The sequence below is a fragment of the Esox lucius genome, chromosome 4, assembly GCF_011004845.1.
Source record: "Esox lucius isolate fEsoLuc1 chromosome 4, fEsoLuc1.pri, whole genome shotgun sequence".
Taxonomy (NCBI): Eukaryota; Metazoa; Chordata; class Actinopteri; order Esociformes; family Esocidae; genus Esox; species Esox lucius.
In genome coordinates, this window is record NC_047572.1 from 18916053 (window position 1) to 18936775 (window position 20723).

The 20723-nt window shown below is 38.7% G+C and overlaps 4 protein-coding genes across 4 annotated transcripts in view; 1 reads left to right on the top strand and 3 right to left on the bottom strand.

Moving 5' to 3' along the window:
* fgfrl1a (fibroblast growth factor receptor like 1a) overlaps positions 1–2624 on the bottom strand; it is a 59820-nt gene extending 57196 nt beyond the window's left edge. Inside the window, exons 1-2 of the mRNA XM_010898800.3 lie at positions 2115–2624; positions 1191–1287 (exon numbers count right to left, since the gene is read on the bottom strand). Of these exons, the coding sequence (XP_010897102.2) occupies positions 1191–1254 (64 nt within the window). The 5' untranslated portion in view covers positions 1255–1287; positions 2115–2624. The remainder of the gene's footprint in view (positions 1–1190; positions 1288–2114) is intronic.
* A 1060-nt stretch (positions 2625–3684) lies between these two features.
* rnf4 (ring finger protein 4) lies at positions 3685–8764 on the bottom strand. Its single transcript, XM_010898812.5, has 8 exons — positions 8674–8764; positions 6334–6461; positions 5344–5491; positions 5185–5261; positions 5011–5023; positions 4785–4905; positions 4573–4624; positions 3685–4439 (listed from the first exon to the last, which is right to left on the bottom strand). Exons 2-8 carry the CDS (start codon positions 6343–6345, stop codon positions 4290–4292), a joined length of 573 nt encoding a protein of 190 aa, XP_010897114.1. The 5' UTR covers positions 6346–6461; positions 8674–8764; the 3' UTR covers positions 3685–4289.
* A 1892-nt stretch (positions 8765–10656) lies between these two features.
* On the top strand, positions 10657–15442 carry LOC105027044 (lateral signaling target protein 2 homolog). Its single transcript, XM_020045861.2, has 12 exons — positions 10657–10779; positions 11046–11183; positions 11327–11529; positions 11627–11716; positions 11801–11890; positions 12003–12104; positions 12238–13512; positions 13709–13836; positions 13977–14093; positions 14210–14308; positions 15039–15142; positions 15285–15442. The coding sequence occupies exons 2-12, from the start codon at positions 11076–11078 to the stop codon at positions 15411–15413; spliced, it is 2445 nt and encodes an 814-aa protein (XP_019901420.2). The 5' UTR covers positions 10657–10779; positions 11046–11075; the 3' UTR covers positions 15414–15442.
* A 170-nt stretch (positions 15443–15612) lies between these two features.
* On the bottom strand, positions 15613–18466 carry selenot2 (selenoprotein T, 2). Its single transcript, XM_010898823.4, has 6 exons — positions 18129–18466; positions 17570–17680; positions 17206–17332; positions 17034–17121; positions 16781–16927; positions 15613–16635 (listed from the first exon to the last, which is right to left on the bottom strand). Exons 1-5 carry the CDS (start codon positions 18344–18346, stop codon positions 16806–16808), a joined length of 666 nt encoding a protein of 221 aa, XP_010897125.2. The 5' UTR covers positions 18347–18466; the 3' UTR covers positions 15613–16635; positions 16781–16805.
* Between the last annotated feature and the right edge of the window lie 2257 nt (positions 18467–20723).

The window sequence follows — 20723 nt, forward strand, 5'->3', positions numbered from 1 at the left end:
GCTGTTTTAATTGGAATTTGTAAAAATATATATATAATAAATAAATCTGACGTTTGCAATCAAAGTTTCTTTTCAAAAAATGGACTAAAAAGGTTTGGAAAGTTCCATAAAACCTCACAGAAAACTGTTGGGCAAAAATTGTCTATGATCTGTATGGAATATAATATGATGTTCTGTCCCACCAGTCTGGTTAACTCCGGAGAATCTTTTCTTTCAGGAATGTGTTAATAATATTTCAGCGCTAAAAATGTTAAGTTAAAAAGACACTTGTAGGAAGAAAAACAGAAGCCATTATGTTTATTGCAAGCGCATTTTAGCATTTACCAGAGGCTACTTATGTTACTCCAGTTCTACGAACCAGCTGCACATTTACCCCCAGTTTCTCTTACAACCCCATTTACAAATGAGGCTAACCTAAATGGGTTTGCAAAACCTCGTTGGGGATATCCAGGTTTAGTCACTCGTTTCCTCTGTGTACCTGCTGAGGCGCTAGCTATAGACTAACCCAGGGAGAAACTCACTCCGATATTATAACCAAGAAGACAGGCAGTCTCTTCTTCCTTTAAGCCCACACATCGCCTTGCCGCCTTGCTCCATTTACTATGGGAAACGTTGTGGCGTAGCACAGCAAACAAACATAATTGCCTAATCTAATCGCATTGCTCTCCATGGGTCTCTGTTTACTTATGTCTAAGCGTCTCCGTGACAGCTCGGCTGTGTGGCTGTGAATGCCGCATTGTTCAGGCCAGGGCCCTCACAGATTCGATCTGTATCCCTTTGCCTCCCCCACAGGCAGACAGACAGGCAGGCAACCAGAGCAGAGCTGGCAGACAGACAAGTGGACAAGTGGCCTGTTGAGTCAGAAAGCTATGGCTAGGCAGGAGAAGGGCGAGGACTACACCAGTTGCATGCCACAATTGACACCTCAATTGCCCACTAAACAGCAGCCAAATGGCTGTGTGATCAATGCAGGGCAGGTAGGCCCTAAGTATGAATGGACTACTAGTAAGATTGAGTTACTCAAACTCAAATTCTTAAAGAAAACAAAAAGAATCTGGCAAATGTACATGTATGTATCAATATGTACATGTATTATACATGTACATATTGAGTACTGTTGAGTGGCCCTCTGTACAGACGGCTGTTTGTAGATCTACATCAACACTTTCACATCACTGTTCATTACATACCCCGTGCACAGTCCAACAACAGAATGATATCACATATGAGCAGGAAAATCCATAAAAGTCCCATTCTATCTGGATCAAAGGCCTCAACACTTCAAATCTGTGAAAAAGAGAGAAAACAAGAGAAAACAAGATGACGCAGAGTAAGGAGAGGTCTAAGCACACTTTACATCATATCTAAGCTGCTATATATTGCGTCTTATAAAAAGTGGCATAGTCAAGGCATTGAAGAAGAAAAATTGAATGACGTATTGCTAGTGACAATAACATTAATGAAAGGCGGAAAAACTACAAGACCCGCCCCACAAAACTCAATGAGTTTCTGGTAAAGCAACTTTTATTAATGAACTTAATTCAAATGTGTCCCACTGTTTCTGGTTAGATAAAATATTATTTCAATCACTATGAGAAGTCATTTGAAGGTACTCATGAACATTATTCAGGATTTTGCATTTAATCTTTGATCTAATCCATCAAAAGAATGTGTCAAGATATTAAAGCATCTGCTAAGGGAATGTTTCTTTAGAGGATACATTTCCTTACAAAACATTAAATAATTCAAATGTGGACTACAAATAGCTTTGTAACGAGCCTAACTATAATTTGCGATGAACTCAAACACATGGTTATGCAATACAGTTGTGTAGGCTAGCAAAAGGTATTAGTAGCAATCCGTAGTATCGAACCAAAGTTTTTGAAAAATATTTAAATAAGCTACTTGAATATGTTATTACAGGCTACAAAAAAATCATCATCCTTTAAAATCCTGCAGTATGAATAAGTATGCATGATATCGGTAATCGCTCTAGATAAGAGCGTCTGCTAAATGACATAAATGCAAATAAAGGACAAAATAATAACACCGTAACACGGGCCAAAACGCATTAATAGTAACACACATTAACAGAAGTTAGCGACTTGGCCTACCTGAAATCTCCAGCAGCAATGATTCTCCTTCAATCTGTTTCCAACTAACGCAAGACTACCATGCTTATATTGCCTCAATTCGCATCGATAAATGTGATTTAATCCAAATAATCAACATATTATTATCCACAAAATTGTTATTGCACGCACTTTCGCTTGGAGTACGTTAATCAGTTGTTGGATATAATGTGAAGCAAGAATAAAAACAACACTACAAAATATGAATATCAAACATGCGACCGCTCAAATCTGGCTATCGTTTTTTTATGACAGTCATCAAAACGCTCGTGCGAGACCACCACACCGGCGAACGCGTGCGTAAACAAAAAATACACCTCAGGTTTACAGTTACTTTCAACCCTTTGGAAGAGATGAAGTATGATAAATCTGTCCCTTTCTAATGACTAAATCAATTTACATCTAAATACCGTTTTGAAATTGAGCTAACAGACCTCCATCCAGTACCCGACCGTAGGCAAACAAACAGTAGAGTGGGAACCGCGGTACGTCCCAGCTCAGAACTTTTGCCCAATCAGATTACCCCTAGTAGCTAACTACTCCACACATTTTAAGAATTAACTCTTTCCTATTAACATGTATAGTATATACAATTATCCTAATCAAATAAAATCAATCTATAACATAATTATTCATTACAGAAAATGTCATAATACTGATTTTACAATAAATTCAAAAACTTCAATTAACAATTACAGCGGATCGACAGATGATAACAATTGAATGGATTAGTTGTTTAAAAAGTATACTGGCCGAACATTCGGAAACAATGTTTAAAGAAATTAAATATAACAGTTGGGCCTGGACTAAAACAGGCCTTGTAAAATTTAGATTACTCCCAGACGAAGTTTGATCTGGGTCCATGAAATCGCCCGTGTTTCAGAAATGAATGACAATCACACGCCACATGCACTGAGTTTAACACAGGAACCTTAATTATAATTGATTCTACTTTGAAGCACTTGAAGTGTAACACATCAAATACTAAGCATATGCTTCTTTAAAACTCTAAAGCACAGAAGACAACTTCAATGCGATTTAAATGTATGTAACATTGTTCAATAATTTATTCAGATGTTAATCCTCATTGTTTTTTCACATATCACACTATATTATTCCAGGGCTGATCTGAATAAACAGTAAAACATTATACTTTTTACATCAGAATTGGTTTGTTAATCCACTTATACTGTAGGTGTTACATTATCTACAGTTGAATCCCTCATGCTTAAATATTTGTTTCAAGGTTGAAGGTAAGGAGCAGGATTCTTTAACTGAAATTAGCAAAAAGATACTGCCCCTTAGTGGACAATTGAGGCAATGTATGCCACAACAAGACAATTCACAAAAGTCCTACATAATAAAAAGCTTACAAATTACGTTATGACAAATAAATGTGATGATGTGTTTAGGACTTGAGTTTACCCAATCACTGAATATATATAATAAATAAAAAAGCTATTTAGCAAGTTAGCATGAGAGCTCAACAATGCACCCTCTTACCTCAAGAATGTCTCTTCAGTCTATGCCACTAAGACACCTCAAACAATACTTTACAATCAACAACATTTTATTGAAGCTTATACAGGTTAAGCTCATCTTAACTTATCCTTCAACCATATATACAACCATACATACAGCAATATTTACAACAATGGGGTTCAAGCAACATTCACCATTCAGACATCCACCAATTAATAATCCAGGTTGTCATCGTTGTCAAAGTGCCATTCACACGTGATAGCTGTCCTCACAACAAGTGACTCCTTAAGAGCAAAAAACAGAGCAAGCGGACAATTGCTAAAGGAAAATACAATTCTAAATGTGGCCCTTAATTAAAACAGTATTTTATCAAAAGGAAGATGGCTTCGTAGCTTTGCTTCCTTGGTCGTGGTCACTGATGATTCAAAACAACCCAATAACTATGAAATGAAGGACAACCAGTTGGAAAATTGGTGGAAGAAAACAGAAAAAATTCAAGTGAATGCATGTTGGCAAAAGAGTGAATTCCTATACTTTGCTCTTTTGATTGTAGAATGTTAAAAAAAGTATGTAAAAGTTAAGGTTTTGTCCAGTAGGGGGCAGTGATATGCTCAGGCATGATACAAAGTCTTATAGGTTTGGTGTGGGTGAAACCAGCGGTCTTATGGGTTTGTGTCAGATGTATATGGGGTGGTATTGCTTGTGAGTCAGTTTCTTTCTGCAAGTTGGGCAAGTGTGGGATCTCGACAGTGAATCACGGAGGCACTGACTGCAGAAGAGGTGACCGCATTTTGTGGATACGACTAGTCTCCCACTTTCAACGATCTAGAGAAAGAAAGGCAAACAGTTCCATTACACTTGAGGGGACAACTTAACATTTCTACAGCCAACACATCAATTACAGAAATAGTTTTTATAGTAACCTACTTTCACACGTACAACTAAATTATTTGCTTACCTCAGCATAGGCGTCCATACACACTGGGCAGCTGACTGTCCCTGGGGTAGACCTACAAAGGAGCATTCAGGGTCTACTTAAACTAAAGGTTCTGTTTTCAGGCACTAGTGTCATGACTTAAAATGTTCAGCTAAAATATGGCAGTGAAATTGTTTAAATGTGAATCTAATGAGACAAACATGGTTACAGACTTTCAGAAGCTTAGTTAGTACCTGGCTCTGCTGCTGGCTTGTAGGGAGGACAAGAGGTCATCACTGAGACCTCCATTCGTATCCTCCTCATCGCTGCTCAGCACATAGCTCTCACTGTCTGTGCCACGTCTGCCCTGAGGCCCTGCAAGACACATTCACTGTTTAAGTTACACTTAACAGAGCATAACACTTTCTAACATTGTAATTTAAATATTACAGCTGAAAATTTGAAAAATATATGAATTACCTTCATCGACAACCTGGTATCCCCATTTGCAATCACACAGTGGTGGAAGATATCAAAATAGAAACATCAAAACATGAACATTTCAGTCTTTAAAACAGCAAAACGTATATAATGGCACACATACAAAGTGCTAACATATACATAGTTGTGCATGAATAGAGCTCCAAAACTCACCACCACAGAATCATTATTAGTCAAGTCTACCACAGTCGGCTCAGAACCTTCACATGTTAAGTCCACTACCTCCTCACCTGCACAGCCAAAACACAGATTAGAAAGCTATCCATAACCACCCAAAATGTCAGAGGAATGCCTAAAGCCACTTGTACTCACTGCTATTCCTGCTGCCCTCAAGCACGTCAATGGTCTCAGCAGCTACTGCTGCATGAGGTCGCACGCTGGTGGTGGTGGTGACAACTCTGCTAGTCTTGGTCGTACGTCTGGAACTTGAGGGGGCGCCATTCCTTCTTTTCCTCTGTGTCTGTGATAATCAAACATCATCTTTCGAAATTAGACACAATGGCGGAGTACAAATTAAACTGACCATATTTAAAGGGATACGGGCAAGGCTGCAACGGTACCCCTAATCCATGGTCTGATAAGTATTGCGGTTTGCGGGTACGTACAGTACGTACGTTTTTCCACAAAACGCAAACATGTATCATCATGAGTTATGGAAGATAATGTTTTTGTTAATTTGCCAAAAGATGCAACACTAATCAAGGACCAATATATGATGATCAATGAGAGCACAACCTAAAATGTTATGTAATATGTAAACCTTTTGCTTGAATTTTTTTTTAGCCTGACAAGACCGATGGTGAAAAGTAGTTTTTTCTTTGTGTTTCCAGGGATATTAATATTGCGATGATGTATCAACATGTTTTAGGTGTTTTATCAACTGCGTAGGGTCCTTGTGTCAAGCAGTTGGGACATAGTTAAAATGTTATCAACCACTCTCTGTCCATCACAATTGTAGTTCAGCTAACAAAACAATTGTTGGAAAAGCTCAAACAATTATTAGAATTTTGATTACAATGTGAGAAAGGGCTCTCGTTTTAACAACCGCCTAATACACCATGTATGAAGATGTTTGAAAAGGTCAACTTTAAAACCCGCGACTGTCTTCACAAAATGTCAATGACATATACCAAAATCAATTGGGGTTCCCCAGTACTGTGATTTCACTGTGACAGAAAGTTTGGTTTCAATGTATTATTATTTTTTATGTATTCATTCGTGTTCACATGCAAACTGTGGATAGCTCCCTGTACCATTCGTTGTGAATGTGTACAGTTAGAGATTATTATGGTGAGGACTTACTGTACTGCTCATGTTGATATGGGGAAGGAGTGAGTGAAGTCAATCCGGCCAAAGGTCACGTGGCTATAGTACACGCGGAAAAATCCACATCGGCTCCAATTCAAGCGTGAGACCAACTCAACAATTACCTGGAAAGGGAAAGAAACCAATGAAATTAAGAAGAATGCAATCACATCAGCTCAAAACAACCAGAGCCATACATACATAGATAAGATATTTACATAGAAATAGGGAAACAGTGAGTTATTAAACCAACTTTCAAGTATGCCAATTGGTTGTGTTTTCATATTTCCGGATGGTATTTTCAAAGCAATAGACAAGCCTAAAAAAATTTATAAAAATAAATCCATACTTCCAACTGATTGGGAGGTCATTTTTATTCCCATCAACCTGGGAGCAATCAAGGTTAATTGTCTTGCTCAGGAACAGAATGACAGTTTTTTACCTTGTCTGCTCAGGACATGCCAACTTCAACATACTGGCCAACGTTCCAGACTACTAGGCTACCCACCCTCCCACTTTGATGGTTGCTTTCAGCTAATCACTGACATATTGTACATAAAGTAAAGATTTTGAAAATACAGAAATACAAGCCCATAAGTGGAAAATACAGACTAAGAGCCACTAAAGTCAGGTTTCTAGAACTACGCAGATTTATCTCCACTTCCAAATCGGCCAACAAACAAAAGAAAAATCAGACAACAGTTGCCTCACATTTAACCAGAATTGTATTTGACATCTCACAACTACAATTGTAGCCAAAATCTCCCATAGGTTTTCACTTGGTATGAGATCTGGTAACTGAAGGCCATAGGATATGATTCACCTTATTTTCATAGTCCTCAAACCATTCAGTGAGCCCTCATGCCATGTGGATGAGAACATAAATCATCCTGGAAGAGACCAAACAATGAACCCTCTTTCAAAGACACTTAGATCCTTTCCTCCTGCCATCTGGATCCAAAATGTAATGCCAACTCTTTTTACATACATGCCACAGAGTGTGAAAGGATGATCATTGCAGTACACCTGTATGGAAGCATCTGCATTTGTTTTGCACCTCCACTCATTTTTCTGTCCACCCTCCAATATTCTATGGCCACCATGTCAGGTCACTTTTAGTGTTATACAAAAACATATTTGAACAATGCTATTTGAGGGATTGGGTGGGGATATATGGGGTTTGAGCATGTTTGCACATATTTTCTACTTTTAGTGTTGAAGTTGTTTTGAGATTTAGAAATAAGACATGAGACAAGGGCACAGCAAGTACTAAATACAGTTCAAGTAAAACTTATTTATTATCATCACTGTGGAAATAGCAAAGTGTTTTGCATTGGCATTCCTTTATAGGCCTTGAAGACGAGATGTTTGTGTAGTTGTGGGGATGGTTTTTGAAGCATTTATTTTGGTGTGACAGGCCACTGCAGTTTATGGTTTGTGCACATTATTAAACAAAATAAATCTCAGAAATTGAACGTTGACCAAACCAACTGGATGATGTTTCAACATTAAAATTAGAAAATGTGTTATACTAAAAACGAAATATTATTGTAACTAATTATCTAGATTAAAAACTATACTGAATATTTTAAAAGCTGGAGTATCTCTTGAAATAGGATCTGCAACGAATCTTTATTTAACCAAAATTATAATTGCAAATAACCATAATCTATCCTAACACCACAACCAAACGCAACAAACCATAATAAACACCACACATTTCTTAAATAATAAACAATTAGCCTATCCTTTTACATATTTTCAAACAGTCAAATATTTGTAAATATATCTTATAAATAATAAAATCAATCAACCCACCACTGTCTCTTCTTAATTCACTACTGTGTGTTTTAGCTCTTTGATCCCCACCGTTAAGCTGCTGCTGTTATAAAAACAGCTGGCAAGGTAAATAGCTAATGAAGTTAGCCATCAAATATTAGGTAAGTGGAAGAGAGCAGCACATCAAGCCATCGTCTGTTTACTTCCAGAACATGGTTAGCAATGTTTACTAAGCACATGTCATGTTTCTAAACAACTAATATCTGGCTATTACAAACGCAATGATTTATCAAAATGGGAGCTAGCTAAAATGAGCATTATACTACAGCTAACTAGCTAACAAAGCAAAGAAAACGGTCAACGAACTTAACGTGTAAGCATTGCTAGCTAGCTATGTGCAAGCTCTCGTTAGCTCCTTTAAATAGGATTACAACTGGAATCAGCTATACCGTCACCTAAAACCAAAAAATATAACCACACGTTAAATATTTGGGTTAATTACCGGTGATAGATCCATCAAATTATAAATAATCCAGTTTTAAAAGGGTGAGAACGTACCTTTTTAATCAGTTTTGTTTTAAAAATGGGCTGCAGATCGGACTTTCGAGATCTTCGCGTAGCTTCTGCGCATGCTCGGTTTACGTTCAACGGTGCGCGCCACTAGTCAAAAATCTACAATAACTGCAAAATAGCACTGATTTCAATTTCGTTTTCTGGACAAAATTTTCAATTGATGTAGGATTTTTCGAACAATTCAAACTTAGGTACAAGGAAAGATATTTCTCATTGAATTGAAACGAAAATGACACTTTTTATTTTAATCCATCAGTCTGCTATTAACCGAAATAGATGGAATGATAAAATTGAGCCTAGTGCAAAATGGTCAGTTGAAATAAATATTTGCCATTGAAAGAATTATGCAAAAGAAAATAAATGAATGCACAAAACTATAGTGATGGATCTGCTGTGTCATGGGGCTGCATAAAAACCTGGTTGCCTTGGTCACAAGTCGATCTTCCATTGAAACAATGTCCCCAAGCACATACTGAAATCTACACAGAAATGGCAACAAAACAGCAGAAATGCGAGTTTTGACATTGTGTCAGATACCAAATGCCATTGAATGTCTAATGCAAATATGATTATAGAGCAGAACCTGACTCTGAGTGATCTGACAATAACTATCTCATAAATTAGTCAGAAATCACATAATTTTCATACAGCAGACATATTCATCAAAACAAATTTCTCAGGTTCCTTACCTCTCTCACATTATCTTATTTTGGATTCAATTAAATCAGGGAAATTGAAAATCATAGTGCAAAAACATTACAGCGGCACTGACTCTTCCAAACTGTTTTCTCACAGTGCTATTTGAATAAATGTGTATTAATTCATTTGAAATAATCTTTTCAAATGTTTTGTGACATTAGTATCCTAGTCAGCGAAACACCCCGCAAAAATATATAGGCATGCATATCAGTAGACATTGAATAAAAAATGTCATCAAGCAGGTGGTTTAACATTATCTCTCATTGTTTCAAGCTGATTGTCATGCGATGGGATTGTGGCAAAATACAGCAGATTGGATACCAGCTTATGCCCCACCCATTATTGTGTTGGTAAGGTCAGGTAAAAAGGGTAAGAACAAGGGAATTTCCTGTGACAATTTTGTAGGTGAAGGAGAAGACGCCAGCATTGCTGCATTGAAGATATCCACAGGATAATGTTTTATATTTGACAGAAATCTTGTACTTTTTGTTAATATTAAATTGGCAAGATTACATTAAGGATAATTTGGTCTTGGTTTAAGGAGAAACCATTTGTAAAAGATTTCAAACATGAACCGATTCAGAAAGTGGCTTTACAAACCTAAGGTAAGTGTCGTTTGGCTTTGTGAAATGTTTTATGCTCTACTTTGGAAGAGTTTATTAACATTGAATAATTAATATCTGTTCTGGTTGAGATGATTGAGGAAAACTAATATTTTGTAGCAGTGCTGTGGTCTATTTCCCATTATATTGAATTAATGGGGGGAAATGATGTTATAAACATAGTCAATTTTATTTCATGTAGAATATACTCTATGAGGAAGAGACGCTAACAGGAAAATATTAATAATAACACAACAGTGGGTTTATGCTACTGTTCAGCTAATTACAGTAAAGTCTCCTTTGTTGGTATCTATTGTGGATTTGTTATAGGATCACAGTTTATTTTTCAATAGCACTGCTGCTTCGCCTTCTACTAAGTCAAAAGTTGTACCCTAGTGTCTTTTCAAGGGGCAAGGAAATTGTTCCTACCCCCTTGTTGAGTTCCGTTTCTTTGTCCAAAGTTTACAAAAAAGTCAGTATTTTTACTCTACAATTTTGAAACAATTTTGAAAAGTAATGAAAATAACAGTCCCACATAATATGCCTCCACTCAAGAAAAACTGTTCAATAAAAAATATATTTAAGCTCAGATTTGGTTAGTCTATTCACTCCAAAATGTCCTAATGTCATACTGTTTGTTTGTCTCAAGAAATCGGACCAACAACTACTTGCCCAATTCTACCATGCTGATGAAGAGCTGAGGCAGGTGGCTATCAAGCTCAACAGCCTGGATGGCAAAAACAAGCCCAAGCGCTGTGCCCTGTTGGTCAGTCAGTTCCGTTCCTGCCAGGTAAAACAATGTCTCAAATTGTACTGTGTTACTTGTATGGTGCATTACTATTGACCTGGGAGGTCCTAGTCAAAAGCAATGACCTACTTAAGATATTGGGTGCCATTTGCGACAAAGGCACATTCATAACTTCCTCTTAGTGTTGGTTGTAGGATTATAAAACCGTCAATAGTGACATATAAGATAATGATAGTGACGCACAAACAGTTGTATATTTAGTGCTCTCATCAATGGAATTTCAAATCCTCTTCTGTGAATTCCGACAGGACAATGTGCTGAATATCCTCAATCAGATAATGAATGAATGTATCCCAGACGAGAGGGCCAACAGAGACTTCTATGTCAAATTCCCAGAGGAGATCCAACTGGTGAACTTGGAAGGCCAGCTGTGGTTTGGAGCTGAGGTATTTGTGGCACAATCATTTTTTGGACAATTTTGAAGTTATTTTCTTGGAGAGAGTGTAATAAAACAATGGAGGGTTAGTGGCAATTCAGTTTGAAAAGCTGTTTATGTACAGCAGAACATTTCTGTTGTCTGTCACCCTAGTGTTTGGCTGCTGGCTCCATCATCATGAACCAGGAGTCTGAGAGTGAGGCTATGCGTCCTCTAGCAAAGGACCTGACACGCTGCATAGAGGAAGTACGGAACATTGCCCGTGACCAGGCTCTTTGCAATCGGAACGCCTATACAGAGCATTTCCGCCAAGCCTTGAGAAAGTTTGACAATCTTTTTGCTGATTTTGAGTTCAGGTAAGACTGTGAAAATTATTGGATTTAACTACTCATGAACTCAGGAAAAGTCTATCTAACACACCCCCCAATCTCCTTTTTTCACTATTTCCCACAGCTACGTTTCAGCCATGGTACCAGTGAAATCATTGAAAGAATATGATATCCAGCAAAATGTCATTGTGTTGTTCTGTGAGACAGTGTCCAGGTGAGAATGAATGCCTATAGTTGTTCTGACCTATAGCTTAGTTGTTCTGACCTATTCTAAAACCTACCAACCACGTTCCTATAGGGCACTAAAACAGCAATATATCACTCAAGACATGATTGATGACTATGAGCCTGCACTCATGTTTACAATCCCACGATTAGCCATAGTCAGGTGAGTGTTCTTAGAAAACCTGAAATAAAAACTAACCTATCACCATTAGTTTACTATTTCCTTGAATTATGCCACTACACATTTTCAAACTGAATGCCATGTATCTCTCCAGTGGTCTAATTGTTTTCCCTGATGGACCCATGAGGCTAGATGGTGAGATGCAGGACATGTCTGAGCTATTCAGGCCCTTCCACTCATTACTGAAGAAAATCAGGTATTGTACGCCAATTTTCGTTAGCCTCTCATGTGTCTATAAATGTGTCTAATGATGTTACAACAATAATGTAACATTTGTCTCGATGAAGTATAGCATTAAAACTAATCCAAAAATGTTGATATGTGCACAGAAATCTCCTGCTGACGCTCAAGGAAGAAGAGCTTTATCTTTTGGAACGGAACCTCTGTGACAATCAGAACGAGGGTTTTGTTGCCCGACGGCGCACTTCAGCCATATTGCATTCGGCCATTACTCAACAACTGGAGCATGGCATGCATGCAAATCATGTGGCAAAATCCAAGCCATGTCTCCCTCATCGGGCAAGTGTGTTGTTGGAAAAGCACAAAAAAGGCGAAAATGCATCCCTACTGCACGTTGAACCTGGCTGTTTAGAACTGGAACAAGAGGTTAAGATGTCATCCTCCAGGCAGTCCGATATCAGGGAGATAGAGCAGCTCAGTATGATGTTCTACCAAGCAGGAAATGAGATGTCCAGCTTTCTGTCCCCAGCATCTAGCCAGACTTCATCTCCTTGCCCTCAGAGGCGGGGTTCTGCCAGCCTCAGTCCCAGCCCCATGGCCTCTCCTCTCAGGCATTGTAGGCCTCAGAACAGACTGTCATCTGGTTGGTCCGGTGTGTGTTCAAGTGTTGATGAAAAGGAGTGCTTCTTCCATATAGATGACCTGGACAGAACACAGGAGAGAAGCTCTTCATACGAAAACTCCGCACATCCAAAGATGCCCTGCCCCTACTCAAAACAGAGCAGCTTGTCCAGGAAGTGTGTGGAGGCAAACCTCCAACGCAGCAAGAACTGGCCATGCCGTAGTAAGCTTTCAACCCCAGGGGCTCTCTTGAGCCACAATGTGACTCAGGATATGTTAGAGACGGCAGACATTATGATAGGCATACAAGTCTCCAATCCCCAATCTCCCAAACTGTCTACCTGGACCGAGAAAGTGGAGGAGGAGGTGAAAGAGGAAAAAGATGATGACAGTGGGGATTCAGATCTGCAGTCTCTGAATGACATTGCCACATTCTGCAAGCTCAGCCCGTGTATCTGCTTTCAGTGCCCGAGTGCATCTCCATTTGAACCTGATAATACCCATAGCTGCCTGACTCCCCAAAGCCAAGTGCCAGCTCAGGATACATGCCGGCACTGTTCTCCTCCCATATCTGTCATTGGAGGTCTGGCTGAGAAGGCTTTCAGCCCCAGGGAACAAGGGAAGGAGAGGGGCCATGTGCTGTGCCCTCAGAACTCTTCACTATGGGCCAGAGGTGAACAGAGTGAGGGTGTTCCATTATCTGTTACTAACCACCCCATGCCTGTAAGGAGAATCAGTGGAGATGGGGAGGCTGAACACAGAGTTGTAAAGACAGATTCAGAGTACACCCTGTCTCATTCCAGGTAACCCATTTTATGGCTTACATGTGAAAGGCAGCACATATTACACTATTACTACATTACTAAGAAACAGTAACATCTACTTCCTCTAGTGACACTAATGATTTTTATAATACATGATGATAACATTGTTTGCTTAGTTTTCAGTGCAGAATAGAATGTTAGTCAGTATAACTTTCTGGCTTTCTGGTTTCCCCAGCTATCTAATCAACAGCAATAACATGGAGTTAATCAATCATCCTGACATCCAGTTGGCCTGCCACAACATCCGATCCCGTTTCAATAGCAGCGGTGACCTCCTTCATCGTCTTTTTGTGTGCATCTCGGGTACAGTTGTCTTTCTTTATTCAGATTTGGTTATGTCAAACTGTATCTGGTTTTGTTGGTTTGTCCAGGATTGGCTCTTTATGCATAGAGCTAAGGAGATTCTGTAGTCCAGTCTCTGAGAGTGTATCAATTCCAACCAGGTGTTGCAGACCAGCTGCAAAGCAACTACTCCAGTGAACTCCGAACCATACTGAAGAAGTTGTTTGAGATAATGACAACTAAGACAGTCCTTGTAAAAGAAGACAAGCAGAGGAAAGGTATAGAGGGCATTTACTTTTCAATGTGATTTAACCATGACATGAGAGATTTTATGTACATGCACCCAAAATCTCAACTCGCAGTTCACTATGGTCTGTTTTCTTGTCTTCACCAGCATCTGTAGGCCTAAATGACATGGCTATAGAGGATTGTGCCTTGTGTATGGAATGGCTGTCTTCCTCCCTACCAATGGAGCAAGATGTCCAGTGTGAAGGTGATGTGTCTTCTTAGTCTTTATCACTGTTCCAAGGCAAGCCTTTTCTGTTTTTTAAAGAAAGGTGAATCATGGGCAAAGTTTTCTTGTCTATTTCCAGGGTAAGATAACACTCAACATCTAGTATTAAAATAATGAAATTTGTCCAAAAAACACTGATTGCCCGGGGCTCAATTTGGCTTGGGGCTGTATGGGGTTGATGGGTGGATGTTGGAAAGGACTGCCTTGTCATGTAGCACTCTAGCTACTTCCTGTGGTAGATCGGTTGCTGGTGGGCTCAGTCATGCTTGTTGGCTGGGGAATGCATTCTCCTCGGTACATGTAACAGCAAAAACACCCGGGTTAAGCAAGCAATGAAGAATTGTAATGACTTGGTGAGATGTGCTTGGAGGAAACACATCTTGAAGTTTGACTATACTTTGCATGACTTGTTGCGAAAAGCCAAAGCCATAACCACAAACTGGAAATAGGAGACAAATGGGATAAAATGTGGGTACAACATAATTAACTAAAAAATCTATAGGCGCCCCTGGGGTTCTGGGGCAGCAGGGTAGCCTAGTGGTCAAGAGCTTTGGGCCAGTAAACAATGGTTCTAATCCAAAAGCAAAGAAAGTAATTATTTGTTCTTAGCAAATAAAAATAGGTTGAGACCCTGACAGCAGATTGGCCGTGAACTGAAGAGGCAGACATTTGGTATTAAATTGTACTCTCAATCCCATTCTCTCTGCAGAGCTCCCAGCCTGGGTTCCTGATGAAGCCTGCAGCTTCTGCACAGCCTGTAATGCCCCCTTCACTATAATACGTAAGAAGCATCACTGCAGGAGCTGTGGCAAGGTAACCACCCACACACCACATAATCACTGGGTTACTGTATGGTCATCACAACTCAACCGCCTCCTCTCACTTCGAGCAACACATTGGCACACACTAAGAAATAGGCATGTTAATGAGTGAAAAAAAATGATTGTCGTTTCAGATCTTCTGTTCTCGCTGTTCTCCCCGCTCTGTTCCTCTACCACGTTATGGCCAGGTCAAGGCTGTGAGGGTGTGCACCCACTGCTACATGTTCCATGTCACGCCATTCTATCCAAGGAACGGCAACTGACTAAATGCTGGGGCATATTATTCTGTCAATCCAACGGTTTCCAAAGTATCTGAATTAAATTGACGTTTAGAATGTGTGCTTGTTTGTTGTGCCTTTCAGACATAACACTGATAGCAAACATTGTCCATGAAAATGTTCCGAATTGTAAGCGGTCTGTTTTTTCAAAAACAGCATAGGACAACAGGACAATGACAAGGAAAACCTCTCAGAATCTTTATTACTTTAAGACAAGGTAGACATTTTATACTGCTTCAATCCTTCAGTAGTAGCCACACACAATGTGATTTCATACAAAATATGTGTACAAGGATTCTCTCACCTGAATTTGTATATTAAGGAGTGGTGGACAGTCATTTTTTGTGATAGTCTTTTGATTGCCAGCAGTTAGCCATTCCTTTGACATTCATAAAGACACCATTTAGTTGATACACAATAGCTACTATTTTAAATTGATTAGCAGCAGAACACATACGGCCTGACTTCCTTCTGTGCTACTTTTATTTCAACAGCAACCTGATAGGACAATTCATTCTACTCAAACAGACATCAAGCCACATATGTATATAGGATACAACTGACAGAATGACCAATTAAAATGAGAATAGTCATACTTGTACAATCTCAAATTCATTTTCTTTCCCCCAAAATATATAAAATAAAACTATTTCAATAATGGATAACACCTGAAGTATACCTTAGTTGCAGAGAGGAAAATAATACACATAAACACTACCCAGCATTTTGTCAATTCATGCAGGACTTAACCAGCCCTCCCTCTAAACACCCCCGAAGCAAAGGTTCAGACAAAAAAGGGACTTTTGACACAGAATGGCTACAAAAATAAAATAAACCTCACAAAAGCCCTTGGTACTACAGCAGTGCAAACCATTTGCCTATAAATAAACCCCATACAGGACTATCTTGGAGGACAAGAAAAAAAAAAAATAATCAAGAAAAAAAATCACAGTAGCCTTTTTATAATAACATCTAAATATTTCTTTAAAAAATATACAGTATGACAGGATCTCTTCCAAGCCAGCCACTGGAGTTACTGGCATGTTTATTTTTTGTTGGATAGAGGACATAGGAGAATTTTCCAGGGCAGAGGAAGTGTTGCCTGTGGCAGAGACATCCAGCCTGGCCTAACAGCAAGCTGTTTGCAGACCAAGCCTTCATTAAACCACAATACAGTCCCTCTGACCTGAGCAACTGCTCCAAATACCTGGGAAGAAAATAACATTTAAGCGGATTGTTAATTAACAGCATGCACTAGTGTTCATATCTAAGCATTTTACACAACTTACACAACATTAACATAGAAAAATGAATGTCAATGGTATAATGTGAATGGTATAAGATTTGATTACCTATAGATCTTCTTAAAAATCAGCACTATGGAGATGGAAAGGAGATCTTGTCAACCTGATTCATCTTAATGTGATTATCAAGGATTTGGAAGATTTCCTGGATGTTGGGTACATATCCTGATTGTAGCTTGGACCAGATAGGTACGTCTAAAACAGAGTGCATAGAATAACGGAGACAAAATGTATACATTAATTTATATTTTAAATGTCATCAATGAATTTGTTGACATGTCAGAGACCCCATGGAACTCACCATTTAGTGTGATTTCAAATGCACCAGTGGACAAAAAGTGGGTTTCCAACATGTTACTGAGGAAGAATGTCATCAGGCACGCAAATATCTGTAAGACAAGACAAACATGTTCAGAATGAATCATTTGTATTTAGTCAAGATCTACAGAAGTTGAAACTGTAAAACCTTTGACCTTATTTTCCTGACTCCATGTCCATGCTCTGGGAGTCTCCAGTCCAAGCATGGGGAAGGGATTTTGTCCACTGACAACAAGGGCAATGGCCAGGAGTTTGAAGTATGAAAATAAATTTCCGAGATATCTGACAGGGCAAAAACAGTTGTGATCAGAACACCAAATTGCCAGACATAATAAACGTGATTACATAGTAATGACATGACGGTTGCGGCAGATAGCCTAGCAGTCAGAACATTTGACGAGTACCAGAAACGTTACTATATTAAATCCCATGTAGGCAGTTAACCCTTGCTGCTCACCATGTTTTCTCAGTTAATTTACCTAGTCATATAGGAGTACAATTGAAAGAATGCCTTCTTACTTGTTGATGGTAGTGGGAGGGTAATTTTCTCCTTCTATGCGGATGTCTGGGTACAATTGGCTAATAGCCCGGGAGTACTCCTGAAACACCTTGTTGTACCCTCAGGAGATACTGCAACATAACAACCAAAAATACTGGTTACTAGCGTTGTTTTTCTTGGTACTGTATAGGTCTGTTGGTGGTCTGTGATACGCTATGTTAACTACAGTGGTACTGTAACCAATGTGGATCCTATTAAAGCCCATATCACTTGAATGTGCCTACCAAATTCCAGACAACCAGTCTGCCTATATAGCTAACTAACTTGCTAATCCAGTAATACCTTTCATTCTAGCTGTATCAGGGATCAACAAAGGCTTCAAGTACAAATATTATAACCCAGTTGAGCGAATTAACGACCAAGGACTGTGTAACTATCTAAAAGGCTAGCATCAAACAATTTGTCCCAACGGTATACTAGATTAGTTAGCATTACCTTTCGTTAGCTTAACGTAAGCTAAACTAGCCTGGTAACTCCAACAATGGTAGACAAACATTAGTAATTTTGTAAGCTAAATACCAAAACTGGAATTTCAGCACTGGCCCAGTGTAGAGGGTTTGCTTGCTGAGCCTCTGTGGGTCGGCATCCCGCAAGCTGTCAGAACCCATGTCTAGGCTGTCAGAGGCCTGTGCAGGGTGTTGAGTCATCATCCTCCTCCCGACGTAAATGTCTTTTAGAGTAACAGCTGTAAATAGCAAAAGCGCAGTGAATATACCCTTTGGGCTATATTCTGCCATCTTTAACGGGGTTTAGGGGACCAACGCCCCGAGTAAAGATTGTGGGCCAAGTCTGCCAAACGATTACACAGACCGGACTATTCTCCACACCTGCTTCCGGGTAGTGTACCGCTCGTTTACATCAGCGTCTTGTAAGCAACATTAAAAAAAACACTTCCGGGTCACGGAAATAAGGAATATTTCTAAATAAGAGGCCAACGTATTACTTAAAAATTGACATAAATTGAATTTCTTAATTGTTTACGAAAATGTACTTCTCAAAACATTGACAACAATTACTATTTGATCACATTTAAGAGTAACTTCAATAAAAAGTGTGTATTAAAAAAAATCCTAGATCAAAATTCAGACAATGGGAATGACTGAATATGAAATACATTTTGCGTCACACTTCGAAAACTATTGAATATGCCACGGAGAAAGCAATGTGGGAGATGTTCAGGAGAGTGTGTAGAGTAAGACAAACCTGTCTAATCATGGAGAATGGCATGCTACATCTAGCAACACAATATTTTCCACACCCTCTTTAGCCCCCAATGCAAAACCATAAAACAGACTGTACACATATATTTTGCTCTAGACATTTCCTATTGTAGGAAATGTTCAGGAGACTATAGAGTATGCGAAAAAAATCAAGGTATTATGTAATATGTATTTGCAATTGTTGCTGGCATTTTACTCCGCCCATACCATTGGCCACAATATATATAATATAGTGTATAACAATAATACAGTACCTGTACAAATGAATGGTGATAGGTGTGACAGGTTATTGAACAAAAAACAGTTGTCTGGTAAAGATGATAGGTATAGAGTTGGCATGTACATGTTCCGCTTGTTGTTGAATTCCACACATCAAAAGGAAATCTGTGCTTTAGAACATGACATTTCTATAGTTCTGGGGAGCAGAACTAATAGTACATTGGTAATGCAGAGCCTTGTAAAGGTGCATAGTCAAGCAGGAATGTTGAACAGCCATTGTAAAGCTGAACCATGCAACTCAATTAATGAATTAGAGTGCAGATTATCTAAACAACTGGGTGATGAGGAAGTTCTAAAAGACACAAATTACCTTTCATTGAGTGTTTCATTCAAATGCGAGAAAAAAGCATCAAAGACATTAGCAGTAGTGTCTCATGTACAGATCAGATCCTTCACTTTAAGAAAGGACTGTTGTTACCCATACCCCAAAGACTTTGCTTTTAAAAATGGACCCACTGAGGATGCATCCTCACTGCGTCCATTTTTATAAGCAAAGTCTTTGGGCTATGGGTAACATAGTTGGAATGTTGAGAGCCATTTGGAAGCTTTTTAGAAGCTTTACTTTACCTTCCATATTTAGCAAAAACACATATACCTTTTCCACTACAGTCACATTTTCAGATGAACACCCCTTTTATGAAACGGTATAAATATCATAACCTGTTTTGGCATGAAAACTGCACAGTGGGCTATACATTTGAATTGCTCAAGAAATTGTTGCAAGTAGTGTAGAGGTTCTCCACTTTGGTCAGAAAGAAGTAATTCACATGTGCACTGAAAAATGCAAGGAATGTGATTCTTCTCAAAAGAAGGACATTCCTAAGCCAACTCACAGAATACCGTATTCACTTGGCTGCCCCTTGATTTTTTCTGAACATTTTCTACAATAAATTCACTGTGGCGTATAGAATATTTTTTTAAGTTTGAGGCACTATGTATCCCATGTACAGTATATTATAGTGTTTTGCCTTAGGGGCTGAAGACAGTGAGGAAAAATGTTGTGTAACAGGATGTAGCACACAGTGCCCATCCAAAACTAATTTCATTTGGTTAGTAGAAACATTGCGGAACATTTCCTTCAATACATTCACTGAGGTATATAGAGTAGTTTTTGTTTATATGATACAATATGTATCCTATGTTTAGTATATTATAATGTGTTGCAATAGGGGAGGAGGTGGAAAGTATAGTGTTTCTGGATTTAGGGCAAAGAGCCCATATATAACTAATGAACACCTGAAAATTAACAAGAATTACATTGTAAAGGCTTCATTAACTCATTTTTAAATATGATGCGTTTACAATAGTTCACTCCATCTCAATTAACTCTAGCGTAGAATATTATTCATCCTTTGTGAAGTACTATTTAAACAGCAATTTTCTTTAGTTTATAGTTTTTAATTATTATCTACATATTTACAATATACGCTAAGCAAAGTAGCAAAATATATTAATTTAATATTATGAACATCGCATTTTACCACGCGTTTTATTTTGAAGACAAAATCCAAAAACCGGAAGTCTTATTGTTGCTTCCGAACCGCTAATGTCGCCAACATGACGCTAATCGAAAACCCCATTGGTATTTATAACTAAGCACATCCGGGTTACGTGT

What these genes read in the sequence shown, in the direction of transcription:
- rnf4 (XM_010898812.5), bottom strand. An exon ending in TGAGGGCAGCAGGAATAGCA is followed by an intron (nt 5,262 to 5,343) that starts GTGAGTACAAGT and finishes TTGGCTGTGCAG; the next exon opens with GTGAGGAGGTAGTGGACTTA. An exon ending in GTATGGACGCCTATGCTGAG is followed by an intron (nt 4,440 to 4,572) that starts GTAAGCAAATAA and finishes TTCTTTCTCTAG; the next exon opens with ATCGTTGAAAGTGGGAGACT.
- LOC105027044 (XM_020045861.2), top strand. Translation starts at nt 11,076, where the DNA reads ATGAATGAATGTATCCCAGACGAGAGGGCCAACAGAGACTTCTATGTC. An exon ending in TCATTACTGAAGAAAATCAG is followed by an intron (nt 12,105 to 12,237) that starts GTATTGTACGCC and finishes ATATGTGCACAG; the next exon opens with AAATCTCCTGCTGACGCTCA. An exon ending in GCAAGATGTCCAGTGTGAAG is followed by an intron (nt 14,309 to 15,038) that starts GTGATGTGTCTT and finishes TTCTCTCTGCAG; the next exon opens with AGCTCCCAGCCTGGGTTCCT.